The 13,695-nt window shown below is 35.2% G+C and overlaps 1 protein-coding gene and 1 long non-coding RNA gene across 9 annotated transcripts; both read left to right on the forward strand.

Moving 5' to 3' along the window:
- The first annotated feature begins 236 nt into the window (after nt 1-236).
- LOC110928952 lies at nt 237-4,818 on the forward strand. 6 transcript variants are annotated; one of them, XR_004893572.1, is made up of 9 exons: nt 238-724; nt 809-1,032; nt 1,119-1,249; nt 1,541-1,625; nt 2,004-2,062; nt 2,134-2,226; nt 2,307-2,420; nt 3,888-3,926; nt 4,311-4,818. It is a non-coding gene; the product is annotated as an uncharacterized LOC110928952 (long non-coding RNA). The 6 variants fall into 6 exon arrangements; XR_002586756.2 differs by lacking the exons at nt 3,888-3,926; nt 4,311-4,818 and adding an exon at nt 1,908-1,917 and having other exon boundaries at nt 237-724; nt 2,307-2,910; XR_004893571.1 differs by lacking the exon at nt 3,888-3,926 and having other exon boundaries at nt 239-724.
- A 3,571-nt stretch (nt 4,819-8,389) lies between these two features.
- LOC110928951 (rhamnogalacturonan I rhamnosyltransferase 1) lies at nt 8,390-13,204 on the forward strand. Of its 3 annotated transcripts, none has more exons than XM_022172024.2 (8): nt 8,390-9,191; nt 10,295-10,362; nt 10,466-10,554; nt 10,630-10,795; nt 10,898-11,187; nt 11,263-11,467; nt 11,543-11,700; nt 12,700-13,204. In XM_022172024.2, the coding sequence occupies exons 1-8, from the start codon at nt 8,918-8,920 to the stop codon at nt 12,956-12,958; spliced, it is 1,509 nt and encodes a 502-aa protein (XP_022027716.1). In that variant the 5' UTR covers nt 8,390-8,917; the 3' UTR covers nt 12,959-13,204. The 3 variants fall into 3 exon arrangements, with proteins under 3 accessions (XP_022027716.1, XP_022027715.1, XP_035846270.1); XM_035990377.1 differs by having other exon boundaries at nt 8,402-8,658; nt 8,895-9,191; nt 10,466-10,795; XM_022172023.2 differs by having other exon boundaries at nt 10,466-10,795.
- The last annotated feature ends 491 nt before the right edge of the window (nt 13,205-13,695 follow it).

Genomic DNA, 13,695 nt, shown 5'->3' on the forward strand with positions numbered 1-13,695 from the left:
ATCCTATTATAATAAAATAATAAGTTGATAATATTAAAGCGTAAGTTTGAAAGTAAATTATATATAATAACAACTAGGTAAAGTTCATTACATCTTTAAGCACGCTACCATGTGTGAATGTATTATATCTTTAACTAATAAATAAGCAAATGGATTTGTCACGTATTATATATATATATGGAACCCATTAAGTGGAAGTTACATTTGTAATCAATCTCCACCGTCGGATCATGCTGAGATTAAATCTGAGCCATTTAAACTCATAAAAACAACCGCTTTGATGGCGGTTCACGGCGGTTTCAGTCGGTTTCCTTAGCAGGTTGGTTTCACCACCTTTTCCTGCCCATGATCTCCATGTTTACCCCCACCCCATGCCCACTCTCCTCCTAACCCTCCACTCTCTCGGTTATTGTAGGTCAGTTCTTCTCACCTAGCCATAAAAAATTGGCAGTTCAAGGTGGTTATGTGCTCTCACTCTCCTAAAAATTGGCAGTGTAGAGGGGTTAACTGCCATGTTTTCCTAAAAGCATGGGTATATCCGTTAAAAAAATATGATCTACAAATCTTCAACTGCTTCTACGATTCCCTTATATCCCACTGCAATCCCCTTTGGAACCCTTGAAACGCCCAACACCGATTTCTCTCCGACGACAGCCTTAACCCTAATAAGCCTCCGATCGGTGGTCGACTTGCAGAGATTTAGGGTTTCTCCAGCGAGTTCAAGGTAAAGGGATTCTTAGAATGTTTGTGTCTATTTACATACAACTGAACTCATTTATTAAGGTTAAACCATAGCAATTTATTTCAGATGGAAAAATTGAGAAGATGGAATCAAATTCCAAAGAAGCTTTCCTGTTGTAGCCGTCGCCATCATCATTAGCTTCGTCTCCGCTCTCGAGCCAACCGATCAGGCACTCTTCATCTTTTTATCTTTTTTCCAGCCATCTCCCTACTCTTCTCCACTTCCATCTTACTGGTATCATTTGGCCATTAGGACGTCAGTCATTTTTCTCACTCATTCAAGTACTTCAGGTCAGTGTAACTACCCTAGAAAAGTATTTTATTACTTCTTAATTTTTGTTGAAAAGTGAACACGAAATTGATCTTTTCTAATTAAGGGAATCGATGGAGTGGCTAAAATTAAAGATGCTTATAATTCTGCAACTTGGATGTTAGGGGTAATTCCACATGTCAGGAAGCAGCTCTTGGAGTTAAATTTGCAGAAGTCTACAAAAATAGTGTTGTACAAGTATGGCAACTTCCTATGTTGATACTCATATCTAGATGTGGCAAAAACGGGCAGGTTAAACAACGGGTTAACACCGTAATTGTATACCGAGTTGTGTTGTTCCATATTAAACTTTGTCCAAAATGTTTATAATATGAACAGTGTGTTGAATAAGATCAAAAAAGTTATATTATAAAGTTATATTTATAATCCATCTCAAATGCACTATGATTGAGCTATTTTTATATTTGACTTCATTTTCTCTACATGGAATGATGGAAATGTTCTAACTGTTGTTGTTGACTTACGCAGTCGATCTAATGAAAACGGAAGGTTTTGCCAAGTGATGGTCATCTACCTAATATCCAGTAGCTATTTTGAAGAAGAAGAACACAAGGTGAAGCAAGTCAGCAACTCATCAAGCCTCCAAACTCTTTGTTCATGCTATTGTTTTGTTTTTTTTTTTTTTTCATTTTAGCACATTTGTTCAATATTTATTATATTACATGATATAATTTTACGTTCTAATCATGTTCAGTTATATTTATACATGATATTAACTGCTAAGGTTGTTTCAGTGTGTACGTATTTATGTTGAATTATTGTTTACTTTGTGTTTAATTGGATGTATATAGTAGAACTTAAATTAATTTATTTTTATTGATGCTTATGTTAACAGAACAAATGCGGTAGCCACTCTCAAACAATGGTGGTATGTAGGATATTGCTTATGACTGGGCATTACTTATACGGTACATTTGATTTTGTTTTATAGTGATGCATTTGGTGAAGACAATGTTGGCCTTCTCACCGGAGATACATGTTATATAAGAGGTGTGTACTGTATAAGTTCTTCATATTGTTACTTTTTTAAATAACAGGCTGCCCATGTATGCAATCTTCAGGTACAGTTTGGGAAGAAGTAGTGTGTTTTTCCTACATTCATCTAATTTTTTAGAATGAGTACCTGCTTCCCCATGCTCTACAATTCCCAACAGGTGTGTTAAGAACCTAATTATTCAAAGCTAATCATTTTATTTCTAGAAAACAGTAAACGAAGTGTTACTTTTTTTTCCAGGTCTTTATTGTGTGGACCTTTTCCGGTGGATATAGGAAAATGTATTTGTATTATTATGAAGGAAAATATCTTAATGGGCTAAGTGATGGAAGTCTTTACACTCTCTACACTAGTGTAAGCTTTAAAGTTTTGATTTTTGTAATGATATTTTTATGTGGGTCTTTTGTGCTTAATTATTTGGTTGTCGAGTGCATGGGAGGGTCAAGGGGATACAATATGAAACTTCTGTAGCTTGTCATAGACAACACAACTGAAGACCTCAGTTCATAGTTGCTTAGAATACAATAGGCATATTAGGATGTGCAACTGACAGTTATTTAGGGAGTGTTGTAACTGCCAATCTCTTGGGTTCCAAATACCATATATGGGATCAGGTATATTTTGTAGACTACATCAATATCAATACCGTGAAGAGTTGTGTGTCAACGGTTATTTTATTTACGATTTATATTCTTAGCATCATCGAAAATTTATAATGTTGATATTAAACCCTCTTTTGCATTTTTCTAGCAGATTGTTCTTCCAATTGTTGTTAAAGGTGTAGTCAATTTCACTTGTATTTTTTGTATTTTTATTAAATATATGATTTGTTTTTGAAATTCAATTGACTGTCTTTATGAATCTTACTTCTATTGAACAAATTTTGTGTTGTATCAACTAAAATATCTAATAAAAGAGTTTATCCTAAATTACAAGAAAACGAAGGAAGTCATTGAGGTTGTCTCTCAGTAACATAATACAGAGCCTTACTTTATAAAGACAACTGTTTTCCTATTATTGAAGGTTGCCCCTGTTTTTTAGGTTGAGATATTCGCCTCCAGGTTCATTTACAATGTTCATATTCATTTTGTTTTCTGCGCTTTTATCAATATATTTCGTAGAGAACAAACTTTGTGTGTGGACTGCCCTTTTGCTGGTTTTGATACCTGTTTTGGGTGCCTACTCGGTTATGAATAGATTCACACGGGTGGCGGATAAATTCTTTGGTTTTCTTATAGCAATTTGATACCGGGTACCGATACCGAACCAGTACCTGTACCTATTTTTTCCGTTTATCGGTATGTTTGATTACTATCGTTACCGGGTACCGGTACCCATTTTTCCTGAAAATCGATCCGGTACCATGCTTATTCCTAAAGTGCTCTTCATGCAATAGGCTATTAAAGTGTCTTTTTACATATTACCTTGATTAAAATTTACCAAACCATTGGTTATTTGGATGAATTTACGACTAAGAGTTGTAATTGTTAGCTAAGAGTATGTTTGGGATTGTTTTTTTTATTGCTCATTTTGAATGGTAATACATGATTAGGCTCTAAAATATCTTTGGTAGTTGCATACAAGTAATAAGTATCATTCAAATGAGCTTGCTTAATAGGTTTCATTCCAATCAGCTTGCTTAATAATTTTATTCATGTTGATATTATAATGCATTAACGTAACCCGTCCACTGGATGAGCAACATGTAAAGTGTATCTTTCATATATATAAAGACACACTGTGACAGGGCTGAGATATCGACAATATTGATAATTTTGCATAATTTTTTAATCATTCCATTTTTTTTGTCTTTCATGCAAGATGATCGAGATTCTAAACACTAAGAATGCTGACATGATGGTAGAGTTATGTTTACTCAACTGTATTAACCGAGTTAGTTATTTAGAGGTTGCTAGAAGCATACCTACTACACCCACTTTCTCCTAAATTAGTTGAGCTAGTGGTATTTGCAAGTAAAAAACCATTTTATTAAGAAAATTCAAAACCTTCAAAAGTAAATAACTTTTTTAAAAGACACACTCTATCTACATGTTTTCTAATGTAATAACAAAAAATTAAAAGTTATATGTATACTTAATAGTCTTATATAAAAGTTGCACTAATAAAAAAAGTATACTTAATACCAAAACGGCTTGCGAGTCAACCTGTAACTCCAAATTCTTCAACTTTATATCATAATCACCCACTAAATTCACATCTGATTCCATTTTTATTTTCATGCAGGGTTGGCATTGCTCAACGGCCTAGGTTTTGGTAAGATTAGAAAACAAATCATTTGAGTAAATTCAAGAGCACATTTGTCCTTTTTACAACTCATCCTATATTTGCCATGTATTTAAATACCCTCGCATAAAGACTTTTGAGAATGCTTCACCAAGGGTGAACTTACATTGGCACGGTGGGATATATTATCACATAAGAACATTTAAACCATGCCACATGTTGCCCCCTTGCTACCATATATTAGTGTTGATACTTTGACAAATGGGCACCATGCATCAAGTCAACAAGTCAAAAAAGGCCATCTTTGAGGTTAAAGGGGACGATCCAAAAGCCGAAAAAATTGAGGGAGTAAACCATGTTTGACTGTTACAAAACTTTCCCACATTGTTGCCTACCGTTTACTTTTGCATTAAAATGACATCATTTCATGTTTTGTCAATCACTTTTATTTTATATTGTTGTGTGGTTGTACACTATTCACGTTCGTTTTCCTTTTATAAATTAAAAATGGCGCTTTTGTTTATAACATTGTTTAGACTTGTGTCCACTTAATGTGGGTGTCTGGGATTGCTTATTTTGAGCTCCTTTTTGTAGTGTTTGGATAATGGGTTTTGAGAATGAGTTTTAGTGGTTTGAAAAGAAGAAAAGGAAAAGTTAGACGGTTGCAACCTTTTCAAAAAAGGATATGGAAAAGAAGAAAAGGAGAAGCGTTCCCGAACACCCTCAATATATATTATCTTTGTTTGTTACGTTGTTAGCGTAAGCCGTCCAACGGACGGGTATTAAACTAGTTATAATTTGATGAGACAAAAAATGGTTTTGTCATTTAATAAACGGGTTTATTAGCACGTTTAAGTGTTATTAAAAGGTTTCTATGGATTTTAGAGATTGCTTTTTTACACTATTAATACTTAAAAGTCTAATATCGTAACTTTAAGGGTTATTGGATTTTTATCACCCTTAATTATTGGCTATTGGCCGCTGCCACCCCCAACTATCACTTTGACGTCTGTCACTCCTAACTTAACACTTAGTGTGTTATGTCACCATGTCGTTAACTGATCACTAACTTTTTATTCTGTTACTATACTTTTGGGGGTGTCATAGGGATCTTAGGAAAGTTTTAGAGATTTTAGGACACCCACAAAAGTATAGTAAAATATCAAAAGTTAGTAATCAGTTAACGATGTGGTGGCAAAACACACCAAGTGTTAAGTTGAGGGTGGCGGGCGTCAAAATGATAATTGAGAATGACAACAACCAATAACCAATAGTTAGGGGTGATAAAATCTAATACCCTAATTTTAACATCCCCCTACTAATTTTCAAAAGTAAAACTAACATTAAACCATTATCATCTCTTAATTTTCAAACACTTTATTCAGCAGTTTAAGTTACACATTCACCTTTTCTAGTCTCCAGCTACATACACATAATCAAAATTTGTTATTCGTAAATTTCATTTGAGTTACAGTAAACGGTTCTTTAAATTGTTACAAGTCACCAGTCATTACTACTTATATCTCCAAATAAACATTAAACCGAAAGACTCGGAATACAACTCAGATCCAACACGAAACAACTAAATATGTGAGTCATATACGAGTTAAACAATTCAACCTCTCAACCCAAACTAGATAACTTGTATATGATAAATAAAATGATGTTTCATGAAAATATAGAAGCATTACTTTATTTAGAAGGAATATTTAATACAACAAACTCTTTGAAAGACTCCAAAATTTACTAAACTAAAAATTATTAACATATTGATTCCTTTCCTTCCAATGAAATATATTTATTATTATTTAGAGTTTTTCCCCATACTAGTGTTAAAGGAAAAAATATTTACTATTTTGATGTTCCTTGAAAACTATTTATCAAAATAGTGTTCTTCATTTATTTTTCTATTAAGTTAACTCCAACCTTTTTTATATGTTTTATCCAATCAATTCAACATTTATTTATTTTTTCTTAAATCAATCCACTGTAGTTTTTACTAACTTGTAATTATTTTACTTTTGTTTTTTAATCGACTCATCTCAAATCCGAACTATGGAACATAAAAAAACTAATCAAACATTAAAACTTGGTTAAGTTTTATCAACATCAACAATTATTAATTAACAACAACCATTTGAGACTTTGTGCTGAAATCCACGTTTTAAATTCATATGTAATACTCCAATAACCTTGTTCATCATGTAAATCAAAAGCATTTTGCTTCAAATTCAAGATTATACAATTCTGAACGAACTCTATAAGTTCAACTTTACAAGTAAATAAAACAAAGAAGGTTATAATGTTCTATTAAACCTGCTACAGGAATTCTATATAGAGCTTGGTTCATTCTCTACATTTTTTTTATTAAATTCATCAAGTTCTATGAAACATGCTGCTTCAATACTTTGCGAGTTTATGATTTCAAAAAATTCTACATGAAGACTTGTAAAATTTGGCAAAGATTGAGATTAGCTTTCCAAAAAACGACAATGATGTTCGTTTCCGATTCGAAGATTCAACCGATTATGATTCATTATGATTCTACTGCTCGTTTCTGATTCAATCGATTGGTCTCTTGATTGGGATGCGTCGAGCGTCGGCTGGCATCTGATTAACTGAAACCTCGGACTCACATCTAAAGCGAAAAAACAACATAGAATGAAGGGGCTTACATCTAAAGCGAAAAAATGAAAAAAAAAAAACATAGAATGAAGAAAATCATAGAATTAGATGTTGGATTGATTGGATAAAAACATGTAAAAAATGAGATGTTGGATTGATTGGAGAAAAACATATAAAAATAGAAATGACTTAACTAAATAGAAAAAAATAAAAAATAAATAAATGAAGAACACCATTTTGGTAAATAGTTATTAAAGAACACTAAAATGGTAAATATTTTTTCCACGAACACTAGTTTGGGAAAAAACTCTATTATTTATAATATTAAATAAAAAATAATAATTTTATAGATACTAAACAAAAATAAAAAATAAAAAATTTCATTAAATTATATACTAATAAAAATTAAACTGAATGAATAGTGAACATATATTAATTAAATAGTGGTTTAGGAAATATAAAAATATGGGGTATGGGGCGGGGTTGTGACGTGGGTTGGGTATAAACGCCCAAGTCACCACCTCGGGTGGGCTTGGGTTTCGGCGTGGCCCCTTAGGCGGGGGTTTCAGCCCGGGCGTTGGGCGAGGCTATCAAGATGACATGGCGTGATCTCATTGGCCAAGACAAGTAGCCGTTTGGGCTAGCCGTTTGCCAACGACTATGTGTTTAAAAAAATCTATGAAATATTAGAATATGTGGTATGGGGCGGGGGTTGTGTCGTGGGTTGGGTACAAACGCCCAATTCACCACCCCGGGTGAGCTTGGGTTTCGGCGTGGCCCCTTGGGCGGGGGTTTCAGCTCGGGCGTTGGGCGGGGCTATCAAAATGACATGGTTGGATCTCATTGGCCAAGAAAAGTAGCCGTTTGGGTTAGCCGTTTGCCAACAGCTATGTGTTTAAAAAAAGATTTAGGAAATATTAGAATATGGGGTATGGGGTATGGGGCGGGGGTTGTGGCGTGGGTTGGGTACAAATGCCCAATTCACCACCCCGGGTGGGTTGGGTTTCGGCGTGGCCCCTTGAGCGGGGGTTTCAGCCCGGGCGTTGAGCGGGGCTATCAAGATGACATTGCGGGATCTCATTGGCCAAGACAAGTAGCCGTTTAGGCTAGCTGTTGGCCAACGGCTATGTGTTTAAAAAAAAGATCTAGGAAATATTAGAATATGGGGTATGGGGCGGGGGTTGTGTCGTGGGTTGGGTACAAACGCCCAAGTCACCACCCCGGGTGGGCTTGGGTTTCGGCGTGGCCCCTTGGGCGGGGGTTGTATTTGAGGGTAAAAATCGGTGAATACCGATGCTTAACCGGTACCGAAAATACGTGACGTTTTAGTTTGAGTTACTTTTTGTTATTTGACATGTTTTGTAATTCTTATAGAACGATTTGGTTTAGCGCGCCGCAACTCGCGCACATGGTAAACAACTAGTTATCCATAAATTCCAAATCAGAATAAAGTTGGAAGAGTGGGTAATAACTCCCACACAACTCTCTCTCTCTCTCTCTCTCTCTCCTCTTCTCCGGCCACCGACGCCCTCATATTCCGGCGACCTTCACTAACTCCGGCCACTCCACTTTCTTCAACTCTCTCTCTCTCTCTCTCTGAAAACTTCCAATCTGCTGCTACCTTACTCCAATTTCAAACTTCATAAATTCAATTTCGAGATCCAACATATAATTCAAAATCTAGGGTTTATCGCACAGTACTGGAGGATACATACAGATCATGGTACATTCATTCCATTTATTCCGGAATTTAATCAACTCAAAAAACAGTTGTAAATGTTAGATATTATTGTGTTAGAAACTTACTCTGCAATTAATCAGTTATCCAGTTAATTAATTTGTGCATCTCGATAACATTATTATCGTGAATCTGTTCAATTTGTTCAGTTATTAGTTGTCAGTTGTCTCAATTTAGTGAGAATTGTGTTAATTGTGTTGTGATTGAGGTGTGATGGATAGTTAGGGTTTGGATTTGGGGGATCATGGGGATGAAAGTGTTGGGGGAGGGTAAGGTGGAGAGGTTGAAGCGGTCGGTCGGGTATTCGAATGCTAGGGGTAATAAAATGAAGCTGTGGATGGTTAGGGCTACTACTGTGGTGTTGTTGTGGACTTGTTTGGTTCAGTTGATGGCATTGGGGGAGTCTTGGGGACCTAGGGTTTTGAAAGGGTGGCCTTCGCATGATTCGGTTATTTCGGGTGCTGCTTTGGATGTTAAGTTGTTGCCGGTTGTTCCGGTTAGAGAGCTTCCACCCAAGAGTGAGTTCTTTGATCATATAAGTTTTATGATAATATGATGATATAATTGTTGGATTAATGTGAATTATGATATCTGTTTACATGTTTTTGTTTTGTAACATCTAGAACTTGTTAAGTTGTGACTTTTTCTGTGGTTAAAGAATCCCATTGCACGAATAAGCATATGACTAAAGGTGATATGCAAGAAGGGTAAACAGGTTTTGTATCCAAGAAAGTTAACCTTTTGTGATTCTTACCTGCCATGTTGTATGAAACTTGTCATTGACAATCGGTTTCTCTTTGTGGATGATTTGTGATGTCAATACTTTTTTGTTTGATCGTTGATAAAGCGCAGGGTTCTATTTGGAACCTGCTTTTCGTCTTCTTGGTTTGTCCTCGTATATTGTAAAAGTTACCCTTTCGTGCATTTTGATCAAAGAACTTTATTTGGTAATGACCAGAAATTATTTTGGTCCACAATGTTTTTTGTAATTGTGCCATTTTTAGTTTTTAATAGAGTTAAATGCCATTTTAGTCCCTGTGGTTTGGGCCATTTTGCTAGTTTAGTCCAAAGGTTTCATTTTTAACCAGTGGGTCCAAAAAGGTTTCACAGTTGCCATTTTAGTCCACTTGGATAACTTCATCCATTTTTTCTGTTAACGAGAAGGCCAATTCGGTCATTTTGTATGTAATTCTGTTAACTAAAAGGGCAATTCAGCCATATAAAATGACCGAATTGGCCTTCTCGTTAACAGAAAAAATGGATGAAGTTAACCCAGTGGACTAAAATGGCAACTGTGAAACCTTTTTGGACCCACAGGTTAAAAATGAAACCTTTGGACTAAACTGGCAAAATGGCCCAAACCACAGGGACTAAAATTGCATTTAACTCGTTTTTAATATTGGCAAGTTCTTATTTTTTTTAAGGGAAATTGAGATCAGTAGAAAAAAAAACTTGTGCTCGTCACTTTAGTTCTTTATTTGCTTTCTTGTTACAAACTCTATTGGAGGTTTCTACTTATGCTAATATATCCAATGTTCGTTAGTCTTTCTATTTATGAATAGTTGCTTTATTTAGTTCGGTCTGCTTATCCTGAGATAAATACATTATATGTTGTATGCAGGGGTTTACAAGAACAATGGTTACCTACTGATTTCATGTAACGGAGGACTTAATCAAATGCGATCTGCTGTGAGTGCACGAATTGAGACCACAAACTGTTATCCGACTTTAATAATACAGAAACAATTAAATCGATTATCGTTATAATTATATTTATATTTCCATAACGCAGATATGTGATATGGTTGCAATTGCAAGATACTTGAATGTTACACTCATAGTTCCTGAGCTGGATAAAACGTCTTTCTGGGCGGATCCAAGGTATGCCAAATTATCTCTGGTATTAGCATATGGAATCACGAGAGTTAATTTATTGTTTTCGTTACTAAATTTCAGTGAATTTGAGGATATTTTTGACGTTGATCATTTCATTACGTCCTTGAGAGATGAAGTGCGGATACTTAAACAGCTTCCTATCAGGCTTAAACAGAAAGTCGAATCGGGAATTCTGCATACAATGCCTCCCGTTAGTTGGTCTGATATTTCATATTACCACAACCAAGTATATATCTCTATATCTTTTCTCATTTCACTTTTATTTTAATAATATTTGGTTATTATTTTACTGTTTCAGTTTTGAAAATATTGTCCTGTATACATGCAGATTCTTCCTTTGATTCAAAGATACAAAGTGTTGCATTTGAATAGAACGGATGCTCGGCTGGCCAATAGTGGTCAACCGGTTGACCTCCAGAAGCTGAGGTGTCGAGTAAATTTCAGTGCTCTAAGATTCACTAGTCAAATTGAAGAATTGGGTAGACGGGTCGTTAACCTTTTAAGAAAAAATGGACCTTTTTTAGTGCTTCACCTTCGATACGAAATGGACATGTTAGCATTTTCTGGTTGTACTCAAGGATGCAATGATGAGGAGGTGGAAGAGTTGACCCGAATGAGGTTTGACCTTAGTTCAATAACACATCATGTCATATTTTCTTGAAACACAAGCATATAACTTATTTCTTTTGGCAGGTATGCTTACCCATGGTGGAAAGAAAAGATCATAAATTCCGATTTAAAACGAAAAGATGGTTTATGCCCTTTAACTCCCGAAGAGACTGCGCTTGCGTTAAGGGCACTTGACATAGATCCGGGCATCCAGATTTACATTGCGGCTGGTGAGATATACGGTGGGGAAAGGAGAATGGCTACGCTTGCATCGGCATATCCGAAGCTGGTTAGTATGCTAAACCAATGGTGTTTTCTGGCGTTTTTTTTTTTCTTGTCGGGGAGATTGATGTAAGATTGACAGGTACGGAAAGAGACTCTATTGGGACCAGACGACCTTAAATTTTTCCAGAATCACTCGTCACAGATGGCAGCATTGGATTACCTTGTGTCACTGGAAAGTGATATTTTTGTCCCTACTTATGATGGAAACATGGCCAAAGTCGTAGAAGGCCACCGCAGGTACCATTATGCTTACCCTTTACTAGAGGTGACAAGATCATTATCATTGTTGAAAACGTCGCTAGGTGCCTCCTAGTCGGTCGACCGGGGAGTTGAGAGTACTCGGCCTAGGCGGAGATTACTCGGGGAGTACTCGGACATGTTAAATTATAAAGAAATTAGTTTTTGGAAATAAAATATGTGTCAAAACCATAAATTTACTAGTATTTATAAGAAAATATGTGAAAATATTATTCTTTAATATGATAGACATAGAAATTATGTTTTTTTTTTTAAGTCAAACTCGACTCGAGTTGACCTACTAGATCCAATTTGGACCAAGGTTGACCGCGTTTGTTCGATTACGAGTAATTAGGCGGAGTTTAAGAAAGTCGCCTCGGCAGGCTACCTTGTAGCGCTTACTCGGGGTATACTCGGCCTTGGAGACCTTGTTTTACAACCATGATCATTATTGTTATTGTTATTGTTGTTTTTTTTCTTTTTTTTTTTTGGGGGGGGGGGTTACCGGTCAAACAGGTTCACTCTGAAATGGGTCGAGTCAGATCGGGTCGAATAAAAATCTTTTTTTTTTTTGTCTTTTTGTTTCATTGATAATTAGTATGTTAGTTTTTATTACAAAAACAATCTTATTAGAGTCATAATGTAAAATATTTTTAGAAAATTGATTTACAAGGGTGCATGCTGTGGAACTAGACTTCGGGTGACTTTTAAGTTTCAACCCGTTTGTTTGAGTAAAATGCCATTTTCGTCCCTGAGGTTTGGCCACTTTTGCGACTTTCGTCCAAAGGTGCCATTTTCATCCAAAAAGTTTGAAATTTTGTCATTCTCATCCTTGAGGGCCAGTTTTCGAGGGACGAAAGTCGCAATAAATGCCAAACCTCAAGGATGAAAATGGCAAAAAAAAGGTGATGGACGGAAATGCACAAAAAACGTCATTTTGGATCTTTTAAAGTGGTATGCATCATAACAATTCAAGAATCTTAATCACTTTTCTTCCAGATATTTGGGTTTCAAGAAGACGATTCTATTGGATAGAAAACTACTTGTTGAACTAATAGACAAATACACGACCAACTCGATGAGTTGGGATGAATTCTCGAGCGCTGTCAAGGAAGCCCATGCAAACCGAATGGGGAACCCGATAAAAAGATTAATTATTCCAGACAGACCCAAAGAAGAAGATTACTTTTATGCAAATCCAGAAGAATGCTTGCAGCAGCCTTCTTCAGACAATGAACCTGTGAATATCATCCAATGAAAGCCACCATTTTTATCCGACAATTTTCATAAATCTGTACAAGTCCTAGAATGCGGTTCAAGGTATTGAAGAGCATCTTTCACACACGACCGGAGGGCGGGACTATCGATCGCTTCTTTTTTATTTTTATAAACATATCATCATTGTCGTTCTATGATTTATGTATAGAAATCCCCTGACATTCCAGGGTCATACCTTCATATTTATAAATTATATTAGAATACACACATATTGAATCGGGATCAAGTAAACATGATGAAAATCTAACAGAAGGTGAGAATAATTCTTGATCATTGATCAAGGCAAATCAATGGTATGATACAAATTAGGCAAGGGTAATAGCATCATGTTAGACTATAATCTAGTTTTTTTTAACATTTTGTAAAACATAAATAACTTAACAAAATTATATATTGAAGTTGATTTTTTTTAATCTTTAGTTTGAGTATAATATTGTTGTATTTAAATAAAAAACTATTACTCATATATATATATATATATATATATATATATATATATATAGGACAAAGATCCGTTAGGAACCACCCCTTATTGCGAGAACCGCGAGAACCAGTGTGAACACAAACAGTAATTCCTAAAAAAATCTAAAAAACACCCAAAAATTTTTTTTTTATTTTTTTACTATTTTTTTTGAAAAAATCGCTATATTTTGTTAATAAAAAAATTTCAAAAAAAAAAAAAAAAATTTCGAGTAACAGTTATCCATGCACATGTGC

Source organism: Helianthus annuus, chromosome 5 (assembly GCF_002127325.2).
Source record: "Helianthus annuus cultivar XRQ/B chromosome 5, HanXRQr2.0-SUNRISE, whole genome shotgun sequence".
Taxonomy (NCBI): domain Eukaryota; kingdom Viridiplantae; phylum Streptophyta; class Magnoliopsida; order Asterales; family Asteraceae; genus Helianthus; species Helianthus annuus.

Bases quoted from the DNA above. Each gene is read 5' to 3' on its own strand.
- LOC110928951 (XM_022172023.2), top strand. From the start codon at position 8,918: ATGGGGATGAAAGTGTTGGGGGAGGGTAAGGTGGAGAGGTTGAAGCGG. The intron at 10,363-10,465 runs GTGAGTGCACGA...TCCATAACGCAG, and splicing joins TTAATCAAATGCGATCTGCT to ATATGTGATATGGTTGCAAT. The intron at 11,188-11,262 runs GTTTGACCTTAG...TTCTTTTGGCAG, and splicing joins GAAGAGTTGACCCGAATGAG to GTATGCTTACCCATGGTGGA.